This window comes from Gobio gobio (genome assembly GCF_949357685.1).
Source record: "Gobio gobio genome assembly, chromosome: 17".
Lineage (NCBI taxonomy): Eukaryota > Metazoa > Chordata > Actinopteri > Cypriniformes > Gobionidae > Gobio > Gobio gobio.
Genome location: NC_137110.1, coordinates 40,767,473 through 40,784,530, shown reverse-complemented (window position 1 = coordinate 40,784,530; position 17,058 = coordinate 40,767,473). Strand labels below are relative to the sequence as shown.

General features: G+C 40.1%; 2 protein-coding genes across 5 annotated transcripts; both read right to left on the bottom strand.

Moving 5' to 3' along the window:
* Window positions 1-10,569, bottom strand: rasal3 (RAS protein activator like 3). 3 transcript variants are annotated; one of them, XM_079840217.1, is made up of 18 exons: window positions 9,236-10,569; window positions 8,657-8,790; window positions 8,410-8,488; window positions 5,314-5,381; window positions 5,117-5,202; window positions 4,829-4,955; window positions 4,608-4,706; window positions 3,863-4,534; window positions 3,642-3,786; window positions 3,406-3,550; window positions 2,978-3,214; window positions 2,464-2,665; window positions 2,248-2,339; window positions 1,433-1,703; window positions 1,224-1,331; window positions 833-1,023; window positions 665-749; window positions 1-572 (listed from the first exon to the last, which is right to left on the bottom strand). In XM_079840217.1, the coding sequence occupies exons 1-18, from the start codon at window positions 9,780-9,782 to the stop codon at window positions 483-485; spliced, it is 3,378 nt and encodes a 1,125-aa protein (XP_079696343.1). In that variant the 5' UTR covers window positions 9,783-10,569; the 3' UTR covers window positions 1-482. The 3 variants fall into 3 exon arrangements, with proteins under 3 accessions (XP_079696343.1, XP_079696345.1, XP_079696344.1); XM_079840218.1 differs by having other exon boundaries at window positions 212-572; window positions 1,433-1,700; window positions 9,236-10,563; XM_079840219.1 differs by lacking the exons at window positions 8,410-8,488; window positions 8,657-8,790; window positions 9,236-10,569 and adding an exon at window positions 6,751-6,954.
* pglyrp2 (peptidoglycan recognition protein 2) lies at window positions 10,436-16,853 on the bottom strand. Of its 2 annotated transcripts, none has more exons than XM_079840220.1 (5): window positions 16,617-16,853; window positions 15,504-16,322; window positions 13,881-14,091; window positions 11,025-11,319; window positions 10,436-10,907 (listed from the first exon to the last, which is right to left on the bottom strand). In XM_079840220.1, the coding sequence occupies exons 1-5, from the start codon at window positions 16,678-16,680 to the stop codon at window positions 10,887-10,889; spliced, it is 1,410 nt and encodes a 469-aa protein (XP_079696346.1). In that variant the 5' UTR covers window positions 16,681-16,853; the 3' UTR covers window positions 10,436-10,886. The 2 variants fall into 2 exon arrangements, 1 of the variants encoding a protein (XP_079696346.1); XR_013818263.1 differs by having other exon boundaries at window positions 10,677-10,907; window positions 11,025-12,375; window positions 12,427-14,091; window positions 16,617-16,756.
* Between the last annotated feature and the right edge of the window lie 205 nt (window positions 16,854-17,058).

Here is a 17,058-nt window from a genome sequence, read left to right as displayed (position 1 = left end):
CATACAGTTCCTTTAATGGAGGGATGTGATTATTAACATTATGCTACAGATCCTGTTACAGGATTTTAACTTGTGCAGAACCCAGAATGTTGCCTTAACAAGAAAGTTGTCACTTAAAAATGTTAGGGTATCCAGTGCTTTGAGTTGGCCTAGTTGTTGAGTTACTTTTACAACAATTACAATTAAAAGAATACCAGCGACTATTCAGCTTAGTTTGGTTAATTCACATTTTATTTGTAAAAAGTCTACAAAGTTTTTAATAAAAAAGTCTTATGTCTATACTAAAAAAGAATAAATGCACAAATTGTTCTTGTTCTTACTAAAATCCATTTTTGCAGTGATAATTAGATTTGGTTGAATTGTTACAGACAGGTAGATATGTAAGTGCAGCGTTACCAATGAATAAAATAAGTCTGACAAAAGCTACTAGCAATGCAAAATGGCATTATTTAGCGCACCACAGCAGTACTTTCTATGTTGCATTAGGTGTTGATGTAGGTCTTTCTTATGCCATCAGCGTTAACTGCATAGAGTTGGTGCACATCTTTCAACAACCCAGCAAACTGCTCCTCCTGTTATCATACACACAAATGCAAGGGTTAACTTCTTGAATTAATAATGTGCATTTGTTAAACTAGACAGTGGAGAAAACGGCATTACTTACCAAAACATTCATGCGTTCAACTGCAGCCACAGCGACATTCAGCTTTCTTTCGTCTTCCTCCCTCTCCTCTTCAATGACGCCCAGTCTACACAAACAAGTGCATGATCTCAGTTGTCCTATCAGCATTTGCAAATAAACACATTTTGACTTCTTTAAAGCCAAAATTACCTGAAGGTAGCACTGGCCAGCTGTTCCTCACGGATGGTTAACAGATTACGAAGTTCCTGGACCTCTGCCTGTAGCTGTGTATTCTGGTCTTGGCTCAGAACTATGAAGTCTTCTAACCGCTTGGCCATCTCCAGCTCACGCTCTGTCACCTGCTCCACGTTCAAACGCAGCTCACCCAACTCTTGCGCATGCTGTGGCACACCACACATTTGTCAACATACTGTGGCTTTTTACTACACAATTTCCTCTAAGCAATTTCTGATAAACACAAGTAGAGGTAAAACATTTTTTGTTAGAAAGACTTTTTCATGAGACTGGCACGAAAATGAATACTATCATGCATTCATATACACTTGATGGTCCAATCTGGTTGCTTATAGAGTAGACCCACCCTATCTAATGTGCTTGTGTCCTCTTGCCCTGTTATTTGATGGGGCTCATTGCCATCCTTGTCTCTGATCCAGAATACTTTTGCTGTGTTGTTTTGGGGTTTTATAGACTACACACAAACAGAAAATACACATCAAATAATATATGTGTATATATTTGAAAGCAAATCATTTACAGAATGTCTGGTGAATTTTAACCAATCTTACTTACATTGCTGGGTAATGTAATTTCCAAACCGGGAGCTTGGTCCGGGCACTGCGTAGGTAGCTCTTCAGTGCTTGCCTGCCGCTTTATTGTTTGCCGCTGGTGCCGGGGTGGTCTGTTAGGGACACTGAAAGCCCGCTGCACCTGCTTCCGCTGACGTTCTTTGCCTTGGTTGGATTTTGAGTCTATGGGAAGCTGCTGCATGGAGTTTTGCAATGGACTGTACTTGGGGAGATCCCTTGGAGGTAAATATATAGGCTTTGGTGTTCCATGACTGCTGTTTCATCAATAATGGAGACACAGATGAGAGGTGTTTAAGTACTTTTAACAAACATTGATTTTAAAGCTTGATACATCTTCTATTATGTCTTTGGGCAAGGTGTCCAATCCTGCTCCTGGAGGGTCAACACTTGCCTGGAAGTTTCTGGTGAATCTGAAGACCTTGATTAGCTGGTTCAGGGTAATTAAACTCTGCTGGAGCAGATTTGGACACCCCTGCCCTAGGGGAATTATGTTTATTATGGATGTGTCTCAATCAGCTCCCTAGGTTGTGAATCAGTTGAGTACACGAATTTGGGCACTGGTAAGGACAGTAAGAACCCTGGCTCACTACACATTGTGACACTGATGGTGACATGAATACATCCTCATTGTACAACATCACTACTGGAATTTATGAATAACAGCAGAGCTGATATTTTACAGACATTAATGGAGGAAATGTACTGAGCGAACGTTTCAGTGCACTGGAAGGATTTTGCGATTGAGACAGCCCTGATACTGGGGAGCTGATTGAGACACCCATTGTAAAATAACCGTACCTGTTAACAGGGATCCGTTGAGCATCATGGTCAAGGAATTCTGTGATCTGATTCAGGATTGTAGGCAAGGGTTGTAGGTTGTCTATTTGGTCCTAAAAAAAAAAGACCATAAAATCATTGTTCAATGAGATGTAAAATTTAAAGTCAGTAATCTCAGTGTTCTGATCAAAAGTTACAGCAAAGACTTAGAGTAGATGAGACTTGATGTTTTGTTACCTGTTTCATTACAGAGATAATATCGACCAGGAGACTGTGAAGGACCGCTAGACGAAGGGGCAGGTCAACATAGCCATCAAATCGAGCCATAGCCATTTCACTGTCTGGATCAGATACTTTCTGTAAGAATCCTCGCATAGGCTCCCAGTGTTGTTCTAGAAACTCATTCATAAAAAGCATGTACTCTTCCTTTTCGCCAAACCTGGTGGATTTTGAGATAAAATGTTTGGGCATACATGATTATGGGGGTCTGATGTTGGGGTCCTTAAATAAATCACAATTACAAAAGCAGCAGCTGTGAAAATAAATTAGCCTATTAACTTTTTGTGAGGAAGTCTGACAGTTTGCACAATCTGCATTTTCAAAGCAAAATGGTTCTTGCTGGTCACATAAGAAACAAACCTTTCAAAATCATAATTTTCTTTTGGATAATCCGAGACCTGATGTAAGTTAACTGGAAGATGGTAATACATTTGCAATAAGCAATACATTTGGCTTTATAAATGGGACTTACAAGGTGAAGTTTGCAAGGTTTTGAATGACCTTGGCTGTCAAAGTGAGAGTGCGAAGGGTGTTTGTCTCTGGATAGGGTTGGGTGAGGCCGAAGAGTGATGGACTGAGGATTGCTGGGCATAAGAATCGAAGAAACAGAGATGCTGAAATGAGACGGTGTCCAATGTCCGTTAGACCTCGATCCTCACAATTTGATACCCAACTGGAAAAAATGTCATTCAGTTCTGCAGGGAATGAGCTGTTCATAGAAAAGAAAGAATTGATCAATTAAAAAATAATTGTCCATTGGAAGATTTCTGACATATTTAGATTGTGGATGTGGTAAATCACAGGATATTAGATGTATTCTCTACAGAAAATACTTTGTACTTGTTATCTTTGTGTTCACACTTTCAAATATATTTTGTAGAGTGTGTTCGTTTGTCTTACTCGTGCATGTCAGTGATTCTCTTTACAACATCCCCACATGTCTCCTTTAGATATCTCTGGTTGATTGGTAGATCAGAGGCAGAGCATTTTTGCGGGTCTACCTCGCAGCTCTCTCCTCCACTATACAGTTTGGATATAAAGTCGCCTACGGGTGAAGATTGTTACACAGGAGATTAGAGGTAAATAAAATGACACATGGAGTTTGACAACAAGGGATGCATTAGAATATTCCTTACCAAGTGTGTCTATGAGATACTTCTGGCCCACCAATTTCATATATTCATCAATAGCCTTTGTGGCCAGTGTATTCTCTCTGAAAATCAATGCCTCATTTTCTCCCAAGCGCTGAACTTCAGCACTACCGAGATCAATCAAGAACTCCTGCGCAAACAAAAATCATTAAGACATTTGAAAAGCTTATCTGTCTTGTCCCACAAATTCTGCTGTTTCAACTCACCTTAGCTTTCCCAATGCTTTGGAGCACATGAACAAGTGCTCCTGCCAGTTCTTCTTTCTCCCGTACATTGAGAAGAGGTTCTAGACTGCCGCACATATCCACATAATCCAGTGTGACATACTCTGCAAATTCCTTGTACCTTTCAATAGGCAGAATTTTCAGGTTCTTAAATTTGGCCTTGACTCGAAGTGAAGCCTGCAGTCCAATTTGGTCCTTTGCTGTGCTTGTTCCTGGGGGCTTGTAGGGAACAATGGGATACCACTTCTCTTGAAAGGCCCGTCCTTTTATGTCTGCTAGAGCAAGAGCCACACTTCCTAGAGGATGCAGGAGAGAGTCATCCTTGGAATGGCGCTTCTTTTTGGAGTCGTCTTCTTTAAAGAGGTGCAGGGTGATGTGGGTGACAGGGGGCAAGTTGTCAAGTTCGAAAAATTCGCCCCAGAATAGCTGGCAACCTCCTGCAGCACCACCACCATGGCCTGCGCCAGCTGAACCAGATCCTCCGTCAACTGCTTGACTGGAGCGTTGGACGGACTTCCCCACGGCCCGGCTACTGGTACGAGCATACAGTGTACCATCAAGGTGGACCTCACAATAATATCGCTTCTTTGGGGGAAGGTCTTTTGCTTCATTCACCCAAAGGCTCAGGGAGTTCTCAGTACGCTCACAGTTGTCCTGAAAGAACAAGACATTATAAGATATTTCTGACAAATTTTGATGGACATTTAAGATGAAGAATATGTGGTACCTTATTTGGATGGGCAGCACGACGCAAGTCTTCAATCCAGCGGTCTCTTTCTGCAGCTGAACTGCAGCCAAAGCAGTGATTATTCTCTGAGCTTATGACCTTTTGTGAGTTGGACAAGGATATACCCAGAATAGAAGTAATTGGTTTTGGATTGTATATAGACATAAAGATCAGAAAATTTAAACATGGTTTACAGTTTAATATACAACAGCAAGGCCTACCTGAAAACAGTACTTCTCCCCTAGAATTGAGCTGTGTACTGGCCTGATGACTGTGGTCTGGTCTGCACTCAGATCCAGGCTTTTTGCAGCACTGACTGGAATAGACAAAGAGTCTCTGGAACCGTACCTTGATAGAAAGTGTGAAAGACATGTCGTTTACCAGGTAAACGGCTAAGCATATCAAACCATCAGATGATATGTTTGTTTTGTTCCCATTGATAGTAGACATTACTACAGAGTGAATTGTGGTAAAATATTTTTTTCTGTATTATTTAAATGATCTTTCACCTTCCAGCACCACTTAGTCCTGCAGTATTTAGCTGTGTGGAGCTTTTCCGTTTATCATCACCCTGTAAGCGGCGCTTGATTAAGTTCTAGCATGAGAATGAAACAAAAGAAAAACAATCAATATATATATATATGCATGCATTTAGTTCAGAAACAGTTTCAGATGGTACAGATTTCTTAGACTAATGTATACTCACTCTGACACCACCATCTTGCCCTTTTATTTTGGTACCACTTTGGGGAACCACAGGATCTGGGTTTAGCTCTAAATAGAGAAAGAGAACACTTTATTTTCCTCTTTTGACTGTAGTATGAGCACTGAAGATGAAGGTCTGTCCCTTTTCTTTTGAAACTTGTTCCATAATAAAATGTTTTGATAATTTAAGATAAAACGGCCATGTATGTGTGCATGTCTTTCTGTTTATTTCAGTCTAGTGGGATAAAATACTGCAGAAAAACAGATAATCTCAGTGCAATCGCAAGATTCTGAAACCATGACAGGAAGCATATCATTTCCTTCCTTTTTATGTGCATCAGATCAATAATTTCCAGTTTAACAGAAAATGTAACTGTTAGTAAATTCTGTTTATCCAGAACAGAACGGAAATCTAGGGCTTGTTTAATTTTTTTATGTCAAAAATGAGCTTTTACTTGATCATCCATGAGCCTTTATGAAAGCTGGAGAAGCTGTATCATGCAGAGGATATGGTCCCAATTTTTGGGCATACATGATTATGGGGGTCTGATTTCGGGGTCCTTAAATAAATCACAATTACAAAAGCGGCAGCTGTGAAAATAAATGAGCCTATTAACGTTTTGTGAGGAAGTCTGACAGTTTACACAATCTGCATTTACAAAGCAACATGAAGTATATCACTTACGAAGAATGAAGAAGTGCAAACTTAAAAATGACGACAAATTGAACTCAATTAGCAACCACTCCCAACAGAAATGAAGCAAGAGTTTATGGCAAGTCTGCCATGACCAATTGTGATGCATAACCTGGTATTAAAAGCACAAAACCTCTCGGCGTATTTCCCACATACAGTCGGTATTAAATTAGGTGGAAGGATGCCTTCAACACACAATGTCAGTCATGGTCAAAATCCTTCTTTTTAGGAATCTTTAGGTCGCATGATGTCTCTGAAGCCATAGAATATAAGACTTATAAGACAGAACCAGATTTGACTTATGCTGCTAAATGTTCCATCACAATATACAGATATACAGTATGATCCTCTAAATGCCATTAGATATTTATGGAAGCACAAAAATGTCCACCACTGGAGGCTTTTCTTCTTCCCACTAAATACAGATCAAGATTTATATACCTGAAGGTCAGGCCCTGTTTCTTAATCGGTAATGTTGTCTACTCTCTTCATGTCTAGAGTAACAGCTTAAGACGTTAAGTTTAATAAAGTATTGTATTTGAAAGCAGTACTCATAATATATCTTTTTGCTTTGCCAAACAACTGAATTAACTGGAAATGAAAACCAATTTAAACTCAATTGGTATTCTGCCGTCTCCTTAAATTTGTGTTAATACTGATTATATTTCACGTGCATTATACTCTCTGGCAAAATAATTTGATTTATTAATTTAAGAAGGCAAAGTTAAAATATTTTTTTCTTACCTAGTGCCCTTCCACATACAATCCAACGCCTGAAACCCATGCTTTGGAGTAGCTTAGAATTAGTTTTCCTTTCAGAACATAATATTCATAAATGTTTTTTTAGGTTTTTTACATTTAATATGAGGGTCCTGCATGCTTATGTTGAATGCTAGACAGCACACCCCATCAGTCTCAGTCATCCTCTGGTATGGAACACCCAGTTGTGATGCTATCTTCAGAAACTCAAAGGAAGCAATTTTACAAGCACGCGCACACATAACCACGTCAGCCATTTCCTCTGTGAATATGTTATCTAGCTTTACTATAGTCACTGGCGGGCAGCCATTGGCTTGATAGAGATAGATGATACCTCTCATCTCACAGTCATCTCCAGCTTTTAAATGGTCAGGACGCAGAGAACTTTAGGCTGCTATTTCAGTACTTCAATCCCACCAATGATCTTCACATACAGTAGATACAGTAATTTTTTGCTCTTTTTGCTTAAATAGTGGTATTTGAACCCTTAAGCCACACTTATAAATGTATATGAAGATAATGCATATCAAAGTGGAATTTATTTGTAATATAAAAAAAATATAACACAGTGCATACTGCACACTCTCGTATTTTTTTTTAGCAAAACATTTCACAAAATTAAGTTTGTTTTATGAAAGATATACATGTTATATGAAATATATAGTGATTGAAATTATAAATAAATATTATTTTAAATTAAGACGACAAGGACCTTTTAGTGAACTTGAGGGGAACTTTAGACATCCTCTAAACTGACCTTGAGACCAGTTGGTTAAAATTAAAATTGGATCAGAAAAGTGAGGTTCTGAGAAAAGGTTGCAGATGTTACTTGGTTAGATTTGTATCTAATGCAATGACATTCAGACATTTTTAAGTTTGTCTTAAAGGGTTAGTTCACCCGGTAATGAAAATAATGTAATTTATTACTCACCCTCATGCCGTTCCACACCCATAAGACCTCCGTTCATCTTCGGAACACAAATTAAGATATTTTTGTTGACATCCGAAGGCTCAGTGAGGCCCTCTCAAGATCCATTAATGTACTAAAAACATATTTAAATCAGTCCATGTGAGTACAGTGGTTCAATATTAATATTATAAAGCGAAGAGAATATTTTTGGTGCGCCAAAAAAACTAAATAACGACTTATATAGTGATAACCGATTTCAAAACACTGATTCATGAAGATTCGAACCGTTATGAATCAGCGAGTTGAGTCATGATTCGGATCACGTGTCAAACCGCCAAACTGCTGAAATCACATGACTTTTGGACTCGCTGATTCGATACGCTCTGAAGCTTCATGAAGCTGTTTTGAAATCGATTATCACTATATAAGTCGTTATTTAGTTTTTTTTTGGCGCACTAAAAATATTATCGCCGCTTTATAATATTGAACCACTGTACTCACATGGACTGATTTAAATACGTCTTAGTACATTAATGGATCTTGAGAGTGTAAATTGCTTTGCTCCCTATGGAGGCCTCACTGAGCCTTCGAATTTCAACAAAAATATCTTAATTTGTGTTCTGAAGATGAACGGAGGTCTTATGGGTGTGGAACGGCATGAGGGTGAGTAATAAATTACATTATTTCCATTTTTGGGTGAACTAACCCTTTAAGTGCAACTCTGTGATACTAACCAGTGTTACTTCCACTGATGTTATGGAGACTGAGGCTGGAGAGACAACTGCTGGCCCGGTTCCGTACCCTCATCAAAGGCTGAAATAATCAATTCAAAAGTTAATGATATATTGGCACCAAGTTCACCTAAAATGTCCAAACAAACTAGATTGACACATCAAAGTCAGTCTAAGGGCATACATCCAATATCCTAATCTGCCAAGCATAATGTCAAATGTATTATTAAATGTGTCTGTTGTCCATTACCTCCTCCTCACGTGGGATAAGGATCTGTCCATCTTGAAGAGAACAGTTGCTAATATCCCAAACGGGGACGTCTTGTGGGGGGGCCCACGAGAGCCGAACAGGCTCTTGGGCCACATTCTCAGACTTTTCTTTGTCTTTTCATGAAATGTAAAAGAGTTACCATGAAACATTGCAATTTAAATGGCCTAGAAGTTGCAAAGAGAAAACATGCTACAATGAAATTATAATCCAGTTCCAACATCATAAGGGTTTATTTAGTTAAAATAATGTCGTCACAAGTAATCCTATTAATGACCAATTTGCTCTTGAAAAACTATTTCTTGTGAAGAGCTTCTGTAGTCTATTTTTTAGTCTATTCCATCTCCATCTTGCACATCCTGTTGTTGCACCCTCGTTCTTTAGCGCCATTTAGTGGCATCTGCATGTACAATCCTTTACAAGGTTAGAAAGTGAGTTTACACTGTCCAACAGTAGCTGTCTTTCTAAGAACTCTACAAAAACCTTCATATCATTTAATGGTTTCAACCTGATTTAAGCTTAAGTTTTTAGAACATTTTGCATTGAATGTGAAGCTCTTACCATTTTCTGCAATGAGATTACTCGGTAGACGCGGTCTCTTGAACTTCTGTGAGACCGTTTGCAGGTACTTTCTTATTTTACCCCTCTGTGTTGTGTCCTGGACAGTGGTCCCTGATGCCTGTGCGCTGGAGGACCCAGATGCCGAAGAGGAGGACAGGACAGAAGATAGGAGGGAGCCCGGTGGCTCTGAAAGAGCTCTGCGGAAAGGGTTTTTCCTTGAAGTTGCCGACTTCTCTGGTTTGGAGGGGCTTTCGGCACCTCGAGCTGCAGTCGAGCACTTTTCCCCCGCGTCTTCACTCAGAGCTTTGCGCCAACTCTGCATTTTGTTCCACTTGTTTGAAGCCCCTTTCTCCAGCCTCTCGATAGCCCCCTGTGGAGGCGTCTCAGTCTTGGCCCCCGTGTGCCACTTGTACGTGTTGAGTAGCTTGCCATCCTCTGGTTGCTTTGGGTCTTGATCAACCGGACTGTTTTGTTCAGGAGACAGTTCCATGTCCTCCTCAATCTGTGATGCCGACTGCTCAGCACTCGGTTCTTTGTTCGTACCCATTTAGATTTCTTTGTGACCCAATTTTGTGAACTTTTCTGTTTTGTATGGAATGTATTTTCTTGTAGTACCTCAAAGTGTATGGTGTCCTCAGCACTTCCCAGTTTTAGATGTTTTTAAGCGTTTTGTATCTTCCTCACTTGCAAGCGCTCCGGATCTCATCATCCACTCACTTCACCTATTGGCTACTTCCTCAGATTGTTTTGCGCATCATCAGTTTCAAAATTCTGTCTGTTCACTCATTTAGTTTAAGTGTTAACTCTTACACTCACAGTATATATGGTCCATATATAAATTTTTGGCTTTGTTAAATTGGTGCTCGTTGTTTCAAATGATGCAGTCCTTTGTGGTCCCCAGCTCTTGTAGGTATAAGCCTTTTTTCAGTGCGTACTTGTTGTCCAGCGTTCAGGAAGCCAGTCAGTTTGTGGGTGGGGAAATCAGGTTAGTTTCACAGGTTAAAGAAAGGCTGAGAGATAAGATTTCCCAGGTTGACCCAACAAGTGCAACATTTCTGAAATGTTCTATTCTATGTCATTATTCATGAAAATCTAAGAAAGCATAATCTGAACTTGTTTTGTTATTATTGTAGGCCTATACACAGTGTTTAATTTTGATATGGTATGGTTGTGACTGGTAAAAAAAAAAGTATAATTATCCTTGCGTAACAATCACGATTAGATTTTATTGATTAAATATGAACAAAGTTGGCAGTTTAAACCAAATACCTGCTTGTTTTGTTCAGTGACAGTTAGATTTCCTGTCATAACAGCAGCACTTCCTGTCTCACTCTGGGGCCTGCTATGAAAACCACTTCCTGTCGTGGTAAAGACTAGAAGTAATCTTATCAACCTTTCCTTTTATTTAAACTGCCACGTACAAAATTCAACACGTAACAGTAGAGTTTACGCTCTTTATTTTTTGCACACGTCATTCTCACTTACATAAAAGGTTTTGAATAACAAGACTCCCAACCAATCTACAAACTAATGCTAATGTCATGTTTCATGCAGATGAAATCTTACATTTCAGTGTCATCCTTTTAACTATTAAATGATTGTGCTTGGACTCCAAGTCATGTCATGTCAGCGACAGCAGATGTCCACACTGTTACTTAAAAGGATCCGTATCCTGTGAAAAATATGGTACAGACACATATGTGTAAGCCAACATGCATGACCAGTATTTCCAACATTAAACTACTTTTTGAAATTAATTAAACATTTATGAGTACAGAATCCTACATACTTTATAGTGTTCCCAGGTGGTTATCTCAGAATACAGGGAATCTCCTGGGCACTCAGTGGCTACTACTTGTCTATGTCCCAGAATGGTGAAATTCTCTTGCAGGAATCCATTGCTCACTCCACATTTGACCAGATGATGGCGCACAAGTTCCATGTCATAATGGGAGGGTAAATTAGTTCTGTAGCTCCCGATGAAAGCAACACCATACCCAACAGAATTACGTCCTTTAGTATGAGCCCCTGCCTTCGTCCAACCTCGACCTTCATAGATGTAGCCATCAGACCCAACCACAAAGCTTGGAGAGACAGCCAGATACACATAAGAAAGCATACAAATACTCAGACTGTGATCTTTAACATCAATTATACTGAAAGAAAAAAAAAATAGGCACAAATATGGTTCTGTATGCTAGTGTGATAGTTGTATGATAGTTTTTTTCAAAACACCACAAAGTAGGTCACTGCCACTTTTAAGCATTTGACATTTTTATGCCTGTGCCACATTATAGCTGTTCCAAAACCAGGTGCTGTCTTGGTAGCATCCGAACTTAAAGGGATAGTCATTAATTACTCACCCTCATGTCGTTCCAAACCCGTAAGACTTTTGTTGATCTTCGTGAACACAAATGAAGATCTTTTTGATTAAATCTGTGAGCTTTCTGTCCCATAGACAGGTACACACCACTTTGATACTTCAAAAAGGTCATAAAGAGATCGTAAAACTAACCCATATTAATTGAGCGGTTTCGATTATATGATGAACAGATTCAATTTAGGCTTTTATTCACACAATAAACATTGATCAGCGAACATTAACAGAAGCTCAACCAAACCTGCTTGACACGTGAGAACAAACCTGGAAGCTCAAACGTGCTGCGTAACACATGAGAATTAACTTAATTGGTTCTTGGGGAAGCTTAAACGTGCTTCGTACACGAGGATGAACCTCATTGGTTCTTGTGGCAGCTCAAACGTGCTGCATCACACATGAGAATGAACCTCATTAGTTCTTGCAAAGGCTCAAACGTGCTGTGTAACACATGAGAATGAACTTCATTGGTTCTTGTGGAAGCTCAAACGTACTGCGTACACGAGGATGAACCTCATTGGTTCTTGTGGCAGCTCAAACGTGCTGCATCACTTAACCTCATTGGTTCTTGCAAAGGCTCAAATGTGCTGCGTAACATGAGAATGAACCTCATTGGTTCTTGCAAAGGCTCAAATGTGCTGTGTCACACATAAGAATGAACCTCATTGGTTCTTGCAAAGGCTCAAATGTGCTGCGTAACATGAGAATGAACCTCATTGGTTCTTGTAAAGGCTCAAAGGTGTTGCGTAACATGAGAATGAACCTCATTGGTTCTTGCAAAGGCTCAAATGTGCTGCGTAACATGAGAATGAACCTCATTGGTTCTTGTAAAGGCTCAAAGGTGTTGCGTAAAATGAGAATGAACCTCATTGGTTCTTGTAAAGGCTCAAAGGTGTTGCGTAACATGAGAATGAACTTCATTGGTTCTTGTAAAGGCTCAAACGTGCTGCGTAACATGAGAATGAACCTCATTGGTTCTTGCAAAGGCTCAAACGTGCTGCGTAACATGAGAATGAACCTCATTGGTTCTTGCAAAGGCTCAAACGTGCTGCGTAACATGAGAATGAACCTCATTGGTTCTTGCAAAGGCTCAAACGTGCTGCGTCACACATGATAATTAACCTCATTGGTTCTTGCAAAGGCTCAAACGTGCTGCGTAACATGAGAATGAACCTCATTGGTTCTTGCAAAGGCTCAAACGTGCTGCGTACATGAACCTCATTGGTTCTTGCAAAGGCTCAAATGTGCTGCGTCACACATGAGAATGAACCTCATTGGTTCTTGCAAAGCCTCAAACCTGCTGCGTAACATGAGAATGAACCTCATTTGTTCTTGCAAAGGCTCAAACGTGCTGCGTAACATGAGAATGAACCTCATTGGTTCTTGCAAAGGCTCAAACGTGCTGCGTACATGAACCTCATTGGTTCTTGGAGAAGCTCAAACGTGCTACATCACACATGAGAACTAACCTCATTTGTTCTTGCAAAGGCTCAAACATGTTGCGTCACACAAGAATGAACCTCATTGTTTCTTGGAGAAGCTCAAACATACTGCGTAACACATGAGAATGACCCTCACTGGTTGTTGCGGAAGCTCAAACGTACTGCGTAACACGAGGATGAACCTTTTTTTTTTTTATTGTCGCAAAATAATTACTTATTCAAAAGAAGTAGGGTAGACTGCATACAGTTGGAGCACAGGGACAGTTGAAAAGCCTTAAATAACTTGTGTGCGCATCACTCCAGTCCTTCTTACCCATTTTTTTTTCTCCTCACATGCATGGTAGTTTTCCACAATCAAAGAAGTTGCATGTGTGGGGCAAAAATATCACGGGTAAGTTTTTTTTTTTAACTGTCCCTGTGTTCCAACTGCATGCGGTCTACCCTTCTTACTCAGAAAGTATGCAATTTCAGATGCAGCCAGACAGTGAGCCATATTAACATATTGCTAACTGCATATTACACATTATATGTCCTGTATCCTGCCTACTAATTTAAATACAGTTAGCCAATGTAAGAGCCACTAATTGATACAATATATTATTGATTTGTTTGCATACTCTGATTTTTTAAATATCTAAATATTTATTTAGGTTTGTAAACGTTCTTAAAAGAAGATCATTGCAATGCATTCTGGGATTGTTTGTCACCAAGAACCATTTGGAACATCTTTCAAGCTGGGATGCCCACCTTTGTTGCCAATACACTAGGTCTCGGAAAAGAGCATAAGCATATATTTTTGACAAAATCATACTGAAGCAGATGGTACCTGTAGCCTAAGTCGTACCAACCCCGTCCCTTCTGGTGGAAACGCTGCATTTCTCTCATATTTTTGGAACACATCTGAAGGTTTAGGCAGGGTTTGCTGGGAATCTCTGTGTGGTGAATATACAGATATGGCAGTGGTGGAGACAGAGGGGTGAGAGGAACCTGGGGCGGCTCTGCTCCCCATATACATCTAGGAATGATGGCAGGACACTCTGAAGGAGGGTGACACTTTTGTTAGCATGGCAGTTGTCAGGTTTAAAGGAACACGCTAACTTTTTGGGACTTTGGCTTATTAACTATTCCCCAGAGTTAGATAAGTTCATACATACCATTCTCATCTCCGTGCGTGCCATAACTCTGTCTGACACACCCCCCACTAGCCTAGCTTAGCACAAAGACTGGAGTATATGGCTGCAGCTAGCCAACTGCTCAATAAGTGACAAAATATCGCGAACATTTTCCTGTTTACATGTTGTGATGTGTATAGTCACGGCGTGTACAACTAACAAGGTTACATGAGACACAGCCATCTTATAAACGTATACATTCTGGGGACTATATTCTCAGAAGGCGCAGCACTACTCTACTTCTGGGGAGTGATTTGCTCGCAGCACCTGAGCAGCAGCGTTTTTACTTCCATCAACAAAACCAGCGTGACTAGGTAGCTGTTTTTGCACAATGAACTTACATACAAAAATTAAAACTGCCCATCACCCCTCCAATTCATTAGCAAGGTAAATGCTACAGTCCAGAGAATTACCTCTAGCACCGCTAGTTACTGTGACAGAGTGCGTTCGTGACAACACAATACTAACATTACAGGGGATACATGGAGCACGGGAAAAACTGCAGTGACCACCCTATTCATGTAACAGTGTCACAAACGCTACATTAGATCTAGCTAATGGCACTATTGCAGTAGGCTAGTCATCTAAAAACGTAACGGAACACTTACCGCAGCCGCGGGCGATTCGCTTTGTCCCGTCTGTACTATCGCTGGGATGGCCGTATCCTTCAGCACACATTTCATGGTCCATGTGGCAAATTAAATTTTTTCAAAACAGTCGTCCTCTGTGAAATGTTCAGCGCAAGCGCGATGGTGCTTGATGATGGCTACAGGTGTGTTTGGATCTATTTCCAAAGCAAGTAGCCATCGATTCATCAGGTCAGCGTTTTGGATTGGAATTCTATGAAATATCATTGTATTACCTGGTCTCCCCTGTTTATTGTCGCAGTTCTTTACAATACAGCGAACACCCATGATTATCTAGTAATTGCTGACTCTATTACTCCAACTCTGAGCGAACTCTCTGCTCTTCACCACGGGGCTTCTCAGGTGCTGCGAGCAAATCACTCCGCAGAAGTAGAGCAGTGCTGCGCCTTCTGAGAATATAGTCCCCAGTATGTATACGTTTATAAGACGTTTCTCATGTAACCTTGTTATTTGTACACATTGTGACTATACACATCACAAAAAGTAAATAGGAAAATGTTGGCGTTATTTTGTCACTTATTGGGCAGTAGGCTAGCTGGAGCCATATACCTCCAGTCTTTGTGCTAAGCTAGGCTTAAGTCCCAAAAAGTTGGCAAGTTTATTTGGTCAACTGGAAGTACCTTCACTTACCCATGTAACGTAGCACAAACTCTTTAATTCCCTTTTCTATAAGGCTCTCCATCCCAATGTCCCCTTTTTGTGGATAACTATCTAGTGCATCAGCTACCTTCTCCTGAAGCAGTGATGAATTTGTGATCTTTTTAAAATTTTGTCTGCGATAGCGACCTCTCAGAGAAGTATCCAAGACATGATCCAACTCTTCCGTAGTCCCTGAGTAGTAGCTCCTAAGCAGTGTGCTTAAATTTATTTCAGAGCAGTTAAAAACAGAAAGGTGCTTCCCAAGTATGGCTCCGTCCATTCCACCATGGACCAGAGCATCAGTGGCCAAGGATGGCACGCCTGAAAGAGTAAAAACCATGGGAGTAGATACATTGTCCCAACAACCATCCGGCCCAAGTCGCTCAGGTGGAGTTGCCTTCTGAAACTGCAGAAATGACAGGCCTAAGTTCTTGGCCAGTGGGAGTAGGTAGAAACCGTGAGGCTGGTTACTGTCTTCATTCGCTCGTAGCCCAGATTCAAGACCTAAAAGGAGGGGTGCAAGGGCAATCGTCGTGCCATCAGGAGTCAGAACAACTCCCGCCTCCTCATAACCATCTGTTGTGAAATGATGAATGGCTTGGTGGAAGAAATTGTAGAGATTGTGGCTTATATTGAGCAGCTCTGTAAAGCTGTTGTTTTTGTGGTGAATTTCATCTCTGTTGTCAGATGTTTGGTCTGCAATCTGGCGTAGACTCGTCACTAAAGCCAGTGGACTTCTTGGGTTTAAATCTTCTAAGTGTGTAACAGCAGTAATAAAGTTCTCCATGTTCCTCAGATGAACTGCTGTAACTAAAATTATAATACGACTTTAAGCGACTGACATGAGAAGCCTTGTACATTTAAGTTAAAATGGCCATGCCCACTCTCATAGTAAGTTAAAAAAATAAATAAGGTGGATACATGTAAACAATGCAGAAATACAATTACATTATCTAGTCAGTTAGTCAGAGGGGAAAAAATGACAAAATATTGCTTTAGTCTGACTGAAATAAAAATATCAAAGTGCTTGTAAACAAACCTTTTATATCAAATGTATAACATGGACATTTGAATATAATTAAAAAGAATTTATAGTTTACATACCAGAGCTCTGAATGACTATGCATATCCCAGATATGGTAATAATCCATAGTGCTCCAGGTATCATTGTCAGTACTAAATATTACTACTTGGCACTAAGTGCTTGTTTTGAATGCAGTGTATGAGTACATATGCTGAAACACTGAAGGCAGGACACTCCAAATTCTGCAATTCAGCAACAGTCAGGTGGTGTATTCCACCATGACAAACATGTTTTTGTGTATGTGTGTACTCTGATGTGAGTAAAGGTCTTCTCCATAATTTGAATTCAGCTACAATATTGATTTTTTTAATGGCAGTGACTGACAGATCTGCCGTTCTTCTTGTTGCATAAGTAGGAGTACCGGGTTACTGGACATGAGGGAGGTAAAGGTCATAGCTAGATGTCGTGTTTTATAATTTAATGGCAAAAAGTAAGTTGTCGAATGTGTGTATTTATTTACCT